At 55.4% G+C, this 16190-nt stretch overlaps 2 protein-coding genes across 6 annotated transcripts; both read right to left on the bottom strand.

Annotated features, from left to right (window-relative positions):
- Positions 1-557: 557 nt before the first annotated feature.
- Positions 558-7629, bottom strand: CHEK1 (checkpoint kinase 1). 2 transcript variants are annotated; one of them, XM_066203361.1, is made up of 12 exons: positions 7549-7629; positions 6472-6695; positions 6308-6372; positions 6061-6130; positions 5350-5538; positions 4346-4450; positions 4116-4211; positions 3936-4044; positions 3558-3735; positions 1884-2015; positions 1613-1714; positions 558-1443 (listed from the first exon to the last, which is right to left on the bottom strand). In XM_066203361.1, the coding sequence occupies exons 2-12, from the start codon at positions 6635-6637 to the stop codon at positions 1348-1350; spliced, it is 1308 nt and encodes a 435-aa protein (XP_066059458.1). In that variant the 5' UTR covers positions 6638-6695; positions 7549-7629; the 3' UTR covers positions 558-1347. The 2 variants fall into 2 exon arrangements, with proteins under 2 accessions (XP_066059458.1, XP_066059457.1); XM_066203360.1 differs by lacking the exon at positions 7549-7629 and adding an exon at positions 7329-7489.
- A 2-nt stretch (positions 7630-7631) lies between these two features.
- Positions 7632-15932, bottom strand: STT3A (STT3 oligosaccharyltransferase complex catalytic subunit A). 4 transcript variants are annotated; one of them, XM_066203356.1, is made up of 19 exons: positions 15880-15932; positions 14719-14895; positions 14463-14588; positions 14305-14365; positions 13711-13832; positions 13393-13538; positions 13082-13172; positions 12347-12453; positions 11809-11973; positions 11100-11280; positions 10469-10624; positions 10209-10300; positions 9440-9595; positions 9146-9334; positions 8954-9070; positions 8771-8873; positions 8284-8472; positions 8055-8170; positions 7632-7967 (listed from the first exon to the last, which is right to left on the bottom strand). In XM_066203356.1, the coding sequence occupies exons 3-19, from the start codon at positions 14548-14550 to the stop codon at positions 7929-7931; spliced, it is 2118 nt and encodes a 705-aa protein (XP_066059453.1). In that variant the 5' UTR covers positions 14551-14588; positions 14719-14895; positions 15880-15932; the 3' UTR covers positions 7632-7928. The 4 variants fall into 4 exon arrangements, with proteins under 4 accessions (XP_066059453.1, XP_066059455.1, XP_066059454.1 ...); XM_066203358.1 differs by having other exon boundaries at positions 14732-14895; XM_066203357.1 differs by having other exon boundaries at positions 14719-14812; positions 15880-15925.
- Positions 15933-16190: the final 258 nt, after the last annotated feature.

Below are 16190 nucleotides of genomic sequence, written 5' to 3'. Positions count from 1 at the left end.
GGGCGCTTTCAGGGCCCCGCTCGGCACGGCCCCCCCCGCCCGGCCACAGAGCAACACAAACCTCTTATCCCCCCGCGAGTTTCCCCCACACGCCCCGAAAAGCGGAAAAGAATCCCCTGCGCCGAGTTCAAAAACCAAAAGGACCCTAAAAGTTAGGGTTGAATATGATTCCCATGGGAATGGAGCCTGGTTAACGCACGAGGCGGAGCAGAAGCAGCGTCCAACCTTCCCTGAAGCATCCTGGGGAGGAGAGGACGTGCCTGTGACCCCCCAAAACATCCCGTTTACAGCAGGTAACAGGTGAAAAATTAATTTGTTTTGACGGCAAGACCCACTCATGCAACGAGTTGTTTCCAGCCTCATACCCCTGCACAACCCTCCCTTCCCGAGGCATTCCCAAAGATTTTCTTTTTTATGCCCTTAGAAATATAAATTCCTGGGGGGAATGAACCAGAAAACCCTGTATTCAGCCTAATTATCCCCCCTGGCCGCAATCTGTGATCTCTGGGACAATTAAAAGCGCTTAATCCCAGCTGAAAAGCAAACAAGGTCGGAGCGCGGCGTCTTCCTGCTTTCCCCTTGCCCGCTGCCGGGGTCTCGCTCCCCAGCTGCAATATAAATATGCAATTAAAAAATCGCCGCTAATTGCTTCGCCCAAGGGGGGTTCCCACAAGGGGAAACAAAAAAGCCAGGGAAAGGGATATTAAAAAAAAAAAACCAACAAAAACTTAAGAAGGGGTGAACAAGTAAAAAGTGGATTTTTTAGTCCAGTAATTAAACAGTGATGCAGCTTTAGGGAGAAATTGTGGTGATATCTCAGGGCTTGCACCCTGGGGAGGGTTTTTTCTTGGGGGGGATGCTCTTTTTTGGGGGGGGATGGGGTTAATCCCTGGCTCTCCTCTCTCGCTCCAGCGCTAACAACCCCTGGCAGCTCTCGGGCTCGTTAGTCCTTCCGAAAAGCAATTAGAGGGGTTGGAAAATGAGGGCAGCCTCTGCCCTGTGACAGGGCAGGAACGGGGGGCGGGGGGGTCAGCTCCCAAACCTTGGGGCTGGTTTAGGGCTGCACGGCTCGGCAGAGATCCCGCAGTGGGGTTTATGCTGGCTGAGCAAAGCTGCGCCATCAGTAGGCTCCCGAGTGAACAGCCCACTGCAGCCGCCCCTTGGCAGCAACCAGCCTCGCTTTGTGTCCCCCAGGGCTTTATTGAACCTTCAAAACCTAAAACGGGTGGTTGGACACCTTGACAGCGTTTGGGTGCTGCTACCAGAGGCCAGCCAGGAGGAAGAGAAAGATAAAGACAAGGAGGAGGTGGAGGAAGAGGAGGAAGAGGCAGAGAAGGGCTGGAGGGCTCAGGTGCCAGGCAGCCAGACTTTCTGGGTGCTGACGATGTCGCTGAGCTTGGCCTTGATCTTCAGGAAATGCCTCTTGAACTCCAGGCCATCGCCCTGCGTGGGGAGAGACAGGGGTTTACATCCCCCTACACCCACCTGCACCTCTCCATCCCCTGGCACCCACCTCCCGTGGCCACCCCCACCCTGCACCCACTTTACGTGGCCCTTCCCCACCCTGCGCCTGCCGTGCAGCCCCCACCACCCACCCTGACCCCCTGCACACCTTGGAGAGGCGAAAATCCACCAAAATCCTGCTCTCCATCTCCACCAGGTTCACCTTGAAGATGAGTTTATTATTCCTCCTGTCTGTGGTCGAGATAGTGACCTGCAAAGGAGTGGGGGGGGTGCCTCAAATTATTCACTGATGACCCAGCACAGCCCCAATTTAGGATGGGGCATTTAGGATTTGGACATGGGATGCAGCAGAGGATTTAGGATGCAGATGGGGTTGTAGGACTTTGGACACAGCCCCAGTTCCATCCCCTGACCCCCACCTGGTTGGTGCAGCTCATCTTCCAGCCGTATCCCATCTTCTCACACACCTCCTTCAGCGCGCGGTAAGAGCCGTCGGCGTCCAGCTTGGTGAAGAACCGCGTCATCCGCTTTACCAGCCGCTGCCACGGGCTCTGCCACCCCAAAAAAAGCTCCAGAGGTTACAAATCCCGCCAGAAAGGTCATCAACCCCACCAGGTTCCAGTCTCAGCTCTGACAAATCCTGGCCTTCGGTGAGGAAATGTTGGAAAGCTGCACCCCCTGATGGCACAAGCCAACAACCGCAGCCCAAGCACCAGAAATGCTGCGCAGCCACATCCCAAACAGTGCAGTCAGCCCCTGGTATCCTAAAAATGCTCTTTAATGGCACATTTATGATGCAAAGTTGCACCCCAATGGTATAAATAGTGCAACGATGGACTCCAACATTGTAAATTGGATGCGAGCTGCCTCCCGAATGCAGCAGAGCTGTACCCTGGAACTGGAAAGTTGCATTTTATTACTCAAAATACTGCAAAATTGTGCCCCAGATAGCACAAGGTTGCACCCAGAGATGACAAACCTTGCCCAGCTGCACCTCAATGCTGTCAAGCTGCTCCCTGATGCAAAGTTGCTCCCCTAACACCCCAGAGCAGCCCCCAACCACTGCACAAAGCGCACCCTGATGCCATAAGTGATGCACATTTGCACCCCAAATCGTGGGAGGAGGCACCCCGAGTGATAATACTCACAGCTGCATCCCAGCCTTGTCAAGTTGCTCCCTGATATTCCATATACAGCAAAGTTGCTTTTTAATGTGGTATTTACGATGCTAAGTTGCACCCCAGTATTTTACACAGCACAATGCTGCACCCCAACGCTGTAAATGAGATGTGAAACTGCCCCTCAAGTCCCCGGCAAAGTGACAAACTGACATGAGAAGTATTGCAAATTTTCACCCCAAATCCTGCACCTCACACCCTCAGGTGGTAAATATTCAACAGCCACAGCCCCAACACTTGCTCCCTGGTATTACAAATATAAGAAAAGTTGCTTCTTAATCTTACATATCTAAGGCAAAGTTGCACCCCAGTATAAAAGGTGCAATGCTGCATCCCGATGTTGTAAACTGGGTGAGACTCTGCCCACCCCAAATGCTGCAGTTGCGCCCCAGGATGATAGACCTCACCCAGCCACACCCCAAACATTGCCAAGCTGCTCCCTGATGTTATAAATACGGCAAAGTTGCTCCTCATCGTCATATATATGATGCAAAGTTGCACCCCGATTTATACAATGCAACACTGGACCCCAGTGGTGTAAACTGGATGTGAAGTTGCCCCTCAAACACCTCAAGGCCACGGCAAAGTGTCCCCCGATACTAAAAATACTGAAAAGCTGGGCCCCAAATCCTGCAAAGTCGCACCTGAGGTGATAAATAACAAAAAGTTACACCTCCAGTATTGCCAAGCCGCTCCCTGATATTCCCCATCAGGCAAAGCTGCACCCCAAACACCACAGAGCAGCCCCCAACCATTGCAAGGTGCACCCTGACACCATCCCCGAGGCCGAGCTGCGCCCCAGACACTGCGAGGTGAAATCCCAAGAGGATCAACCTCACCCGGCTGCATCCCAAACACTGCAAGGCAGCATCCCGACATTCCAAGCGGTGCCGGGTGCCCCCTGCAGCCCCTGACCTGGGAGGAGCCTGGGGTGCCCAGGAGTTGGCTGTTGACCAGCATGTGCTCGGGGCAGGCGGGCTGCGAGAAGCTGAAGCCCTGCACCAGCTGGTCGATGCTCCCCGCGCCACTCTCCCAAGGCATCCCGCCCGTGCCGGGCTCCGGCTGTGACGTGGAATAGCTTGCCTTGTCCTCACTGCAAGGCAAGGGGGGACACAAGGGTTAGGAGCGCCGGAGAGAGCCGGATGTGGGAACTGCATGGGATTTCGCAGGATCTGGGACTATCGGCAGGGGTGGTGCAGGGTTTCCACCCGACCACCTCCTGGAGAAAATGCCTGGAAAAGCCCGAGGAGTGCAAGGAATTGCAAAGCCGTGCGGAGGGAAGCAGAGGCTCACCCCAGTGCTCCCTTCACCGGTGAGAAGTCTGTATCAGATCGGATGTGCTTGGAGAAGCCTCCAGGGGAGTCGGTGACCCCCCCCGAGGAGAGCCGAGCCCGCTTGACATCTGCAAAGGGACAGGACACCCAATAACCCCCAAATCCGGGGGCACGAGCGCGTTCCCCCGCAGCCCCTTACCCTTTTTGAGGGGCCTGCTGTACCACCGGTCCTTCTGGATGTCAGGAATGGTGATCCTCGCTGTCGGGCTCTCCGTGAGGATCTTGTGCAGCAGTGCTGGGGGAGACGAGGGGGTGGAATACAATATGGTGTGTGCATGTATGCATGGATTTGTGTGCATTTATATATGTATGTTTGTGTATATATATATATGTATATATTTAGGGAGCTGCTGGGTGCCGGGTGCTTACCCAAGGGAGCCGAATCAATCTTCTTCCAAGGTGGGAGGTAGGTTTTCTTCTCCTTCCAGTCGCTGTATTCCTGGCAGCTGTCGCTGGGCTGGTCCCAGGGCAGCTCTGCCGGGAGATCCCACTGCTGTCACCCCCCAGTGCCACAACCCCCTGGGCACACACGTGCCTCTGTGGGGATGTGGTGGGCCAGGTGACCGTGCCCTGCCACAGATCCTGTGTGCTCCCCATGCATCCCACACCTCTCCTTGCATCCCAAACCTTCCTGTGCATCCCATAGTTTCTCACACACATTCCCTATCTCCCTATGCATCCCAAACTTCTCCTATGCATCCCATACCTCCCCTCTGCCTCCCAAACACCCCCCTTACACTCACATACATCCATTCCCCTTCTGCAGCCCTCTATTCCTTCCATACATCCTTACGGATATTCCAAACATCTCCCTCCATGTATTTCACATCTCCTTTATGGATCCCACACCTTCCATCTCTGTTTCACATATCCCTTTCCCTGTGCACTCCATACATCCCTCCCATCTCATGTGTGCTCCTTCTCCATCCCATTTATCCCCTGGTGCATTCCACACACTTCCCCTCACACATTTCATCCTTCTGCATTCCATACATACACCCCTGTACATTCCACAAACACTCCCCCGTGTCCTCTGTGCCCCTCCTGCATTTGCCCCACACCCCCTGAACACGTCACATGCATTCCAAACATTCCCGGAGGCATTCCCATGTTCCCACCTCCACTGGCCGTGTGTCACCCCCTGTGAATTCTCTACAACATCCCAATATTCCCACCTCCAGCCAGCATGGCTCTCAGCACCAGGCCACTCTCTCTGAATTCTGTATATCCCAACATTCCCACCTCTGGCCAGCATGGCCATCAGCACATCACCCTCAGTGAATTCCATCCATCCCAACATTCCCACCTCCGGCCAGCATGGCCATGAGCACCAGGTCACCCTCTGGGAATTCCATCCATCCCGGAATTCCCACCTCCGGCCAGCATGGCTGTCAGCACCACGCCGCAGGCCCAGACGTCGACGGGCTCGGCGCGGAATTCCGGGCGCCGCAGCAGCTCGGGGGCCACGTAGGGCAGGGTCCCGCACATCTTGTTCAGCAGCCGCTCCCGCCCGTTGTGCCGGAACACCGTGGCCAGGCCGAAATCCGAGATCTTCAGGTTGTCTGGGCCCAAACGAAAGCGAAATGCCAAAGTAAAACTTTAAATCGAAAATCGACTTTAACCCGCTCCTCAACAAAATAAATTTAAAATGCAAATTAAATTTCTATTTAAATCAAAGCCTAAGTAAAAAGAAAATTAATTACAAATTCGAGCCTAAAATTTCTGGATTAAAAATTTGAATTTAAAATAAAAATCCAGGTTAAGATTTTAAAGTCCTAAGTTTAAAAGTGGAACTTAAAATTTCAACCTAAAACACAAATAGAACTGAAAGAAGAAATTAAAATTAAGTCTCAGATTTAAACAAAAGTGTAAATTAAGAAATGAAGTTAAAAAGTTTTAAAAACTTTGAATTAAAAATGCACAGTAAAATTTAAATTCAGAATAAAATTAAACCTCTGCTTTAAAAATTCAAATGCAAAACATAAGCCTTCAAATTAAAACTTTAAATCAAACACTCAAATAAAAAACACAAATTAAGAACAGAAAACTTCGTGGGGGTCAGAGAGGGACGCGCCTGCCCCCACCTCGGTCATCCAACAGCAGGTTCTCTGGCTTCAGGTCGCGGTGGGTGATGCCGATGCTGTGCAGATACACCTGCAGAGGAGGAAAAGGGTCAGCGCCGTGTGGGAATCACGGGAAGGGTCAGCGCCGTGTGGGAATCACGGGAAGGGTCAGCGCCGTGTGGGAATCACGGGAAGGGTCAGCGCCGTGTGGGAATCACCACTGGCCACAGTGGCATCGCCACCAACAGCGCCGCCGCTGACCACTCACCACGCCGGCAATCAGCTGCTGGAAGAACCGCTGCGCCTCCGGCTCTGGCATCCCAACATCTGGCTCTGCACGTGGGGAAGAAGAAGAGCAGTCCTCAGCCGTGTGAGGACGACGATTTCGGATGCCCCATTGCCCCTCCATCCCCGGGTACCCCCGTGCCGCACCGATGCGGTCGAAGAGCTCTCCGCCGCGGCAGTATTCCAGGAACAGGTACTGCGTGGCCCCCTCCCGCCGGTGTCCGTAGAACCGGACGACGTTTTCATGGCTCAGCATCTTGTTGATGCAAATTTCCTTCTTGATGTTCTCCGGGCACTCGGCCGCGCGCTTCATGTCCACGATTTTCACGGCCACGGCCTCCTCGGTGCGGCGGTTCACGGCCAGCTGCACCCTGCGGTGGGCTGGGGTCAGTGGGGGCACGGTGGGCATGGAACGGGCAGGGAACGGGCATGGGAATGCTTCCCGCAGAGACAGGCAGCAGGCAGGGAATATTGCCACTTAGGGGCAAGGAACGGGCAGGGAATGGTCAGCAAATGCTGCCCCTGGAGACAGGGAGCGGGCGGGAAGAGGCAGGGAATGCAGGCACAGGCAGGTGCACGATGGGCACGCGGGGGGGGCACAGCGGGTGTGCAGGGGAGGTGATGGGCAAGGAGGGGGCACGAAGGGGGGCACGGACGGGGCACGTGATGGGCGAGCAGCGGGCACACAGAGGACAGGCAGCGACCGCAGAGTGGGCAAACAGTGGGCACGTGATGGGCGAGCAGCGCGGACTGGACAAGCTGAGGGCACACATACAGCATGCGACGGCCAAGAGGCCAGCAAACAGCGGGCACGCAGTGGCCGGGCAGGACCACGCAGGGACAAGCAGTGGACGTGGAAGCGGCGCAAAGTGGGGGCAAGGGGGAACAGCGGCCGCGCAAGGGGCAGGGCAGGGGCCTGGGTCGCGCAAGGGGCAGGGAAGGGGCGTGCAAGGGGCGGACCCGGCCGACAGCAACCCCGCCCTCCCCGGCCCCGCCGCACTCACTCCCCGTAGGCGCCTTCGCCCAGCGTCTGCACCAGGTCCCAGTCCTCCACGAAGGGCACCGCCATCCCCGGCCCGGGGCCCGCTCCGGGCCGCGATCACCCCCCGCTCCCGGCTGCGGCCCGGCCACGCCGCCCTTTCCCGCCAGAGCCGCGAGCCCCGCCCCGCCCTGCGCGCGCAGGGGACAGGCCCCGCCCACTTATCGCACAGGCCACGCCCTCACCTGAATCCCGCGCCAGGCCACGCCTCCCGCCTCTATTGCCATTCAAATCGACGAAAAGCAGCTCAACGGCCCCAACGCCCCTCTGACAGAATTAGGGGAAAACCCCACCAGATTTATTTATTTGTATTCTTCACAATTCCTGCTCAATCAGCCCCCGGCGAGAGCCGCAATTCCTGATTTGGCGACGGCTCCGCGTGTATATAAAAATCACTCCCGGCAGGATGGGGCGGGCAGGCTCCTCCCGCCGCTGTCTGCACTTACAAACGGTATAAAACAAACCCGAAACAGCCCCCCTCGAAACCCCACCAAACCCCCAAATCTCTGCTGCACAGGCCAAGGCTGGGTCAGTGCGGTGTCCGGCACAGCTGGCGCCGGCTCTTCTACGTCCTTGACAACCCGCGGTTGTCCAAATCTTTCACCTGGGCAGCAAAAGAAAGTTCATTAGGCAGAATTCCATGGGTTTTTTTTCCAAACTGGGCGGGTCTGGGCTCGTTCTGGTGCCGTACCTTGTATATTCGGACCAGCCAGTGCTCTGTGGTGTATGCCTCCTCCAGCACATCCAGCTCAAAGTCCTTGTTGCCGATTTCGGCGTTCCTCACGCGGTCGTAGCCTGGCGGTCGCTCTAGGAGAGGGCAAAGGACAGGCAGTGCTGCTGCATCGCGCCCCAGAGATGTCAGGGCACAGCGGGCTCCCCCTGCAGCAGTGCCACGGCCTGGGGGTGACTCAGGGACTCACTGGCCTCAGTGTAGACCTGGCCGAAGCGGTAGTAGCACATCTTGTACATGAGGCAGTTGAGCAGCACCGGGGAGCCCTCGCGGTCCACTCGGAACTCCCCGGTGGGGGTGTAATAGTCGTGCTCCTTGATGTGGCGCCCCGTGTCCGTGCTGCCCCCGATCCGCACCATCCACAGGAACTTGTTGATGTCTGCAAGGCAGAGAGTTGGGGGGGCAAAGAATGAGGGCTTGAGTTGATTTGGGGGGCAAAGAGCGAGGGGTTGGATTGGGGTGAAAGAACAAGAAGTTGGGAGGAAGTAGGAGAACGAGGAGTCGAGTTTAGCTGGGGGGCCGGGAGGGAGTGTTAAGGTGATGTGGGGGTACCAAAGCAAGGTTGAGTTGAGGGAGAGCTCCAAAGCCCTGTTTTCACTCCACAGCCCCAGCTGCAGGTGGGACTCTGCCACCAGCACTCCTGGCTGGGTCTGACCTGGCTCACAGCAGGATCTTACCATCCGACGAGTACCCGGTGAGGCCGCCAAAGATGACCAGCACGTAGCTGACGTCCAGCTCCCTCATGATCTCGTAGGCTTTCTCCTCCGTCGATGCCATGGCCTGGGGCAGACGTGGCGTCAGCCAGTGCTGACGCGGTGCCCAGAAAGGCTGGCCATGGCAGCGGGGAGGGAGGGACTCACCTGGCCGACGCGGGAGATGTGCGTGTTGTTCCAGGTGTTGTTGTCCACCAGGATGGTCCGGTTGGCCATGGCAGTGATCTGGTACCCGTAGTCCCACCAGGACATTACCTTGGCATCCTGCACCAAACACCAGCCATGCATCAGTGCCTCAGTGGGCAATGTTGGGTGCCCAAGGCCCCAACCCCCCAGTACCTCTGGCGTGTTGTGCCGCAGCCAGTAATAAGCTTCTCGGAAGTCATCAAAAATGATCCTGCTACCATCCCCACCACGGGCAGAGAGAACGATGGAGGGGGAGGAATAGGCCTCGCTGGTCACCCAGGTAGAGTGGAAGGTGTAGGTGATCAGGAAGAACGCCATGACCAGGATCATGCCGCTGGCAACCTGTGGGAACAACCCCGGGTCTCAGCACTGGAGGGACGGGGCTGTCAGCCTCCTGCACTCAGTCCGTCAGGACCAGGTGTCTTCCCGAGCCAGCCCGCCGCTCACCTCATTTTTAATGGGGTAGGTGGAGTCTTGCTGCTTTTTGCTCTTCTTGTCTGGCCGGCTGATATCCAGGTTCTTCATGTAGGTGGACAACACCTGAGAGACCCCGATGCCGGACAGGATGCACATCACCGGAGCCAGCACCAGCATGAGCCGCACCTATGGCAACAGCAGAACTGTCGGAGAAGGAATCCAGCAGAAACCCAAGAGAAGAAACAGGGATGCCATTCCTAATCCAGCACCTCAGCGGATATATCAGCCTCAGAGTGAACCCGTGGCAGTTTATTTATGTGGGGAGCTGCCGCCATCTCAGACACCCCAGAGGGAAATGCCCTGAAGTGCTCAAAATTGGCCCACATGGGACACTGAGGTCACTTCAGCAATCTTCGGTGGAAGCAAGGAGTGGTAGCTGCCTCCACAGCAGAACTCAACCACATTTAGTGTTCAGGGTGCCACAGAAGAGTGGAAATGGACTCATCAGCAACTGTTTGTCACCAGTCCCTGCCAGAGGATTTCTTTGAGACTGCACTGGGAGCTTGGCTCTGAGAGAACAGAGCACTGACCAGGCAGTGCCGGCCACAGGGACAGGAGTAACACCCAAACCACTGAGTTTTGCAACTTCACCTTCCCTCACTGCAGAGAGCGGCGAAACAAAACCACATTTATGGAAGGGAGAAAAGCCCTCAGGGTGAAAGAATCATCACTAAGTTCAGAAAAACAAACGAGATTGTTGCGAGCACTCGGTGGCAGTGCCAGTGCCCACAGCCCTCACCATGACAGCTGAGAAGTACATGCTGGTCACGCCGTACATGATGATGAAGATACGGGCGTCCGAGAGGTTGCTGAAGCAGTAGTAGAGACCAACTGTGAGGGGGGAGACAAAGGGGTCAGGTTCAGCTCAGAGATGAAATAAAACCAGGCACTGAGAGACACGCAAGGACACAGAGGGACGCAGCACTCCCCAGCAGGCTCGGCATAGCCAGAAGAGGCAGGAAAACCCTCTGGTGACTGACTCAGGGTCCGGTGACTCACCTGGGAACATGAAAACAAGGAGCTGCAGGTCGAAGTAGTAGGAGGACCAAGTGGTGGGCTGGTGCTCAGAGACAGAGGCGATGATGGGGATGTTGTTCTTGGCGTAGGAAGGGTCCAGCAGGGAATAGAAACGCCCCGTCCACGGGGAGATTTTCCCTAGGTAAGTGGAGAAAACAAATCCCCTTTGGATCCAGCAAAGTAACGGGCAATATTGACACGCACTCTCCCAGGGAAGCCCATGTGAGGCTGAATCGGTGATCCCAGACCTCATTTAGAATTTCTATTACTCAAACCTGCCATTTCAGAAAGGAAATAAATTGCATTTTCACTCTAAAAAACTCCTCCCTCCCCAATCTTTTTTTTCAGCATCTCTTTGCTACTACAGAGCAACAATCATTATCTGCAGCACCAGCCTGGTGTCCCCAGAGTCTCTGCCCCTCCTATCTTACAGCTGCTGCATAAATATTCCTTGCTAATGCACAAATTTGGGCAGGTCCCAACCTCCCCTTTCGAGGGGACTCACAGGCACTGGCACCACAGTAACACAGAGTTGGGATGGACAAATTCCATGCCTTTGGAAGCAAGGAAAGAGGACGAAACACCCTTGTAATGGCTACAGCCTGGGGGGTACCTGTGAGCATCAGCACGGCCCCGACGGAGAGGAGGACAAAGCCGACCAGGGAAATGACACTCCTGAAGAGGATTTCAAACTGCTGGGGGTTCAGCTTGCTCCGGAGGTAGTCCACGAAGGCATGGATCTGGCACAAGCCAAAGACTCCAAGGGCAGCCATGTGCTCGGAGGAGAGGACAGGCTGGGAGGGGGGCAGAGCGTGGTCAGACACGGGGATGAACAGGAGCCATTACCAGCTTTTCACACAAATCACTGCTTGGCACAATCTGCGCCAGTCGCAGGAAAATGTTCAAATGTTCCCTCCCTGTGATTGGCACAGCTGGCACGAGTCCTTTTCCTACATCCACTTTGATTCTGATAAGAATCCATACGGAAAATTAACCGGATTCTCTTGAAAACATGAGCCGGGCAGGCCTGTTTCCTGACATAACAAGACACACGTGGCATGAGTGTATCCTCCACCAAAACCAAAGATATTTTAAAAGACAACTGGTGCTGGGAAGGTTATTAGGAGCTTTGAAAGTCATCCAGCACAGCCAAAGGGTCATTTTGGCAAAGGTGGCAAGGAATCAGCATAATGGAAACAGGAACAAGGAGTCAGCACCCACTTATAACCTCAGTGATGAAGACAAGAATTAAAACTGGGTACTAGCACGCTGCTGCTTTGTTACAACCCATCCCCGAGCCTGCAAAGCCTCCTGGTGCCCACCTGGAAACCAACAAAGGAGATCTGCATGGAGAGGATGGTTCCCAAGCAGTAGACGGTGCAGTAGGCTACGTAGATCCTGTGGGAGAAGCGCCCGGTGAGCATCAGCACCAGGACGTGCAAGGGGATGAGGTTGATCAGGAAGACGTAGCCGCCCCACGAGGAGACCTGCCAGGACACAAACCAGACACACACCCACAAGTTCCAGGACTGAACAGCTGCAGAGCTGAGGTGAAACACAGAGGTTTAGCTTTCCTGGGATCACAGGCAGCATTTTCAGACAGTAGCAATACCAGCCGGGATCCGCTCTATCTTAGGGCATCCTCCACACCCCAGCTGTCAGAAACACGGATTTTTCAATGCTACTGAGAACACCTCACACAAAACCCACTACTTTTGGGAAGAAAAGACTCATTCCATTTCCACTTCCATAGAGGTTCTAGCTCTCTGGACACACAGACACAGGAACAGCACACCATGGCTTCCTGGTGAGTGCATCCAGAGTCAGGTTTACCCCAGAGCTGGGAGAAGGGACACTCACCATGTAGAAATAGGCGAGGGCACACATGGCTGCCCAATAGATGGAGCCAGTTTTGACGGCCTTGATCCACATGTAGTAGGTCAAGAGCATGCAGAATATGGCGATACCTGCGGAAGGACCCGGAGCCGTTAACGCCATCCCTGGGGCACGGAACAGCACTCAAGCCATTAAAGATAGATTTGTAAATGCTTTTGCTGCTCCATCACACAAAGAGCCAGGCCTGGGAAAAGCATTTGATATCTGGTTTCTAGACCGAAACACTGCAGAGTTTGTGTCTAACAGCTCACGTGGCTTCTTCCAGCCACACCAGCTGGAAGAACTCCTACACAGCCACCAAAAGCCCGGCTACAGAAAAGGAACCTGGATCCTCCTCTGCCCCAGGCACTGGCAGTGAGATTCCTGTCTTTGCTAGTCCCAGTGTCACTGCTGGAACAGGGATAAAAGCACAGGAGAACCACACAGTTGCTCCAGTTGTAGGCCAGGTTTGGGAGGTGACAAAACCCTTTTTGATTGGCAAACAAGGATACTGGAGTAAACTCACTGCCATGGCTGGGAAACAGTCCCTCTACTCCATGGCATGGCCGAGAACCACCTCTGATCTCTGGTGGGTCGGGTTTGTACAGCAGAAACCCAGCAGGGATCACCAGCAAAAGGAAAAAGCCTCTATTGTGTCCTGCAGCATCTTCCAGCACCACTTTTGAGCACCCAACATTCCTTAAAGGGTCACAAACTCACCCTCATTATCATAGGAGCCAGCAACAGATCGAGAGATGTATCCAGGCACAACAGCGATCATGGCGGCAGCGAGGAGTCCTGCCCCTGCATCCTGAGAAAAGACGTGAGAGTTTAGGGATTTTATTACTCAAAGGAATAAAAACTGAGTGTGGAAACAAAGATCTCAAATAGATCTCCCACCTCCCAGGAGGTTGAGGTTTTGAGGAGTGTGGTGGTCACCTCCAAACCTCTGACGCAGCTGCTCTCCCAAATGGAAAACAGCTCCTCTGGAAAGCCAAAGCCTGCGGGGCACACCCTGCTGGCCCCTGTACCTTGAGCTCTTTGGTGAGGTGGTAAGTCACGATGGTGGTGAAGGAGGAGAAGAGGGGAGCCAGGAACACGCAGACGTTACGGATGTCGATGGTGATGTGGAAGAAGTGCAGCACGTGGTAAATCGCTGCTGACGTGATCATCAGGCCTGGGGATGGAAATGACACCGTTATCAGAGTGCTTCAAAGACTCACCAGGCAGGAGCTGCTGCCCAGGATGCATCCCCAAGCTGCCCTCTGTTCCAGCTGGCACTCCTGGATGCAGTCCCCACCTCGACTTTCCCTTGCACCAGGTGCATTTCAGCCTGGCAAAACCTTTACCTGGGTAAATGGTGCCCCCGATGATCCTGCCCAGGGGGTACCACGCTCGGTCATCAAACCAGTTGTGGAATTTGTAGAAGCCCTCCTCGGCCAGGAAGCGGGTGGTGCGGTAGTTGAAATACCTGTAAGGGTGACAAAGTGTCACAGCACTGTGGGGGCTGCTCCCGTGTGCTCCACGCACAGGGAACTGGCCCAAACCTGAGCTGCAAAGGTTCAGTCCTCCTCTCAGTGGGCCTAACAGTGTGTCTACAGAGGTGACAGTGTCTCTTGGGAGTGAGTCAATCAGCAACAAGCTCGGGACACTGACAAAAATTGTGGCAGGAGCTCTCTCTCCTGCTATGGCCAGGTCAGGAATAATCACCTCCCAGGAGAAAAGCAATGACAGGTGATTCTTGTATCTGGGTTGCAGGAAAAGCCCTGGGTACCAAGTAAATTTGGGTGGGGAAGAAGAAAACCAAGCTGTACTAAAACACTCCCTCCAGATCCCACATCCTCAATGGGGATTAACTTGAGCCTGGCACCATTGCCTGAATTCTGTGCTCCAGGAAAGGAAAAGCCCAACAGACCCCCAGGAAATGAGAGGACAACACTTACGGGTCAAACTCATGGATGACACTTTCAAATCTTAGGACGGAAAAAAGTCTCGTGGAGAAAGCTGCAAACACAGAGAAGGGGCAGAGTGAACACACAGAGCTCACGAGTTACCCTCAGCTTTCCTGCACCAGGAGCCACCCCTGAGGGCACAGACTTACACAGGACAGCTGCCATCGACAGGATGAGGAGCTTGAGCAGCGTGTCCTGCTTCTCATAGGAGAGGCGGAGAAACCCCAGCTTGGTCATTTTCACATCAAATGCAGGGCCTGAGGATCCCTGAACGCCTGCACACAATCAGGAAGACTCAGACCAGTTGTCTTTAAAGCCCTCACGAGCCTTTGGACTTTAAATCCCCCACTCTGGCCCAGCCTTCACCCCTGCCAGGCGCTTGTGCCTCCTCCACAACCCCCTCACCTCCTGTCCTGACCTGAGCTGGTCAAATCCTGGCTGGTTTTCCTTCCTTCACCGAGCCCAGAACTTCTCCAGGGCAGAGGACGTGCCTGTTTCTCTGTGCACAGAACAAAACCCCAGTGTAAACTTGAACAAAACCCCTGCTTTCCCTCTGGATGCTCTCTGCAGTTTAACCATCACCTGCAAACAATGCACAAAAAAATATAATCCATGGAGAATGCAAGAAATGGTTGCTTTTTCTCACACACAGGAGATCCGAATGGCTCCTGGTTACTCCCACTTTGGATTACTTATGTCAAATATACATATCCCAGTAGTTTGTTAATGGAGACCAGGACAAAAAATCGGTTTTGCTCACACCAGACAACGTGGCTGCTTAATTCAAACTCCCTGGGGGGAGGAAAAGCCACAGAAATCATGGAGTTGCACATCAAGGAAGTGAAACTCTTACTGAGGAATCAGCTTTAACATCTTTCTACTTTAAAAACACTCAGATTTCTTCAAATCCTTTCTTGCCTAATCAGTCAGGAAAACCCTTCCTGCTGCTCTGGGCAGGCTCAGTCCCAGCACGGCTGGGTAAACGTGCAGTTCAGGTCTCTAAGCTACAACATCAGGGGGGAGGCATTGGGACAGGCTGACATTTAAAACCCAAAAATCTGGGCCTGAAAAAGCCCTCCCGTGCCCAGAAGTGATTCCGACTGGCGCAGACTGGGCACTGCCTGGTACAGAAATACCGTGTGGGGGTTATTTCCTGGTTCCCCTGGCATCATGCAGCTCAGTGCAGACGCCTCCGGGCACGAGTGGCGCTGCCCTGGGGTGCCCCGATGTCCTCGGGGAGACGCTTCACCGTCAGGAACTCGCAGTGACACACAGCGCTCCCGACCCCCCGTGCTGCCCCCCAAGTCCCGCGGGCACCTCCGGGCTCCAGCCCCTGGTCAGCCCCAGGGTCTCACCCACACGCCTGCGGACTCCTCAGTCCCCCGGGCTCCCTCTCCCCACACGCCTGGGCACCCTCCAAGGCCCGGGCACCCCATGACCCCTCAGCTCCCTCACTCCGCAGACCCCCCACACCCGGGCACCTCCCAGCCCGGGCACCCGTCCCCCCTCAGGCCCGAGGACCCGCAGCTCCCCCAGCCCCGCTCGGGCGCCGGTCTCGTCCCTCACCGCGGCCCCGCCGCCCCGTCCATCCGCCCCGCGCAGCCGCCCTGCCACCGCCGCCACCAGCCCGCGCCCCGCCCCCAGCCGCTTCCCATTGGCCGAAGTGCACGCCACTCCAGGCGCGACCGCGCTCATTGGCCGAAGAGCCGAACACTCAATCGATTGCGGGGCGGTGCCTGCGGCGCAAGACGTCTCCCGATTGGCGGAGCGGGAGGTGGGCGGCACCGGCGGGGAACGAGGCGTGACGTGTCCGTCCGGGTTGGCGGGGCCGACCGGGTCACGTGGGCGGAGGCGGAAGCGCGCCGGCCTGGCCACGT

This window comes from Chamaea fasciata, unplaced genomic scaffold, assembly GCF_029207755.1.
Source record: "Chamaea fasciata isolate MVZ Bird 193981 ecotype frontalis unplaced genomic scaffold, bChaFas1.0.hap1 SCAF_24, whole genome shotgun sequence".
Classification (NCBI taxonomy): Eukaryota; Metazoa; Chordata; class Aves; order Passeriformes; family Sylviidae; genus Chamaea; species Chamaea fasciata.
Note: the sequence above shows the minus strand (reverse complement) of the source record. Positions and strands in the feature narration are given on the sequence as shown.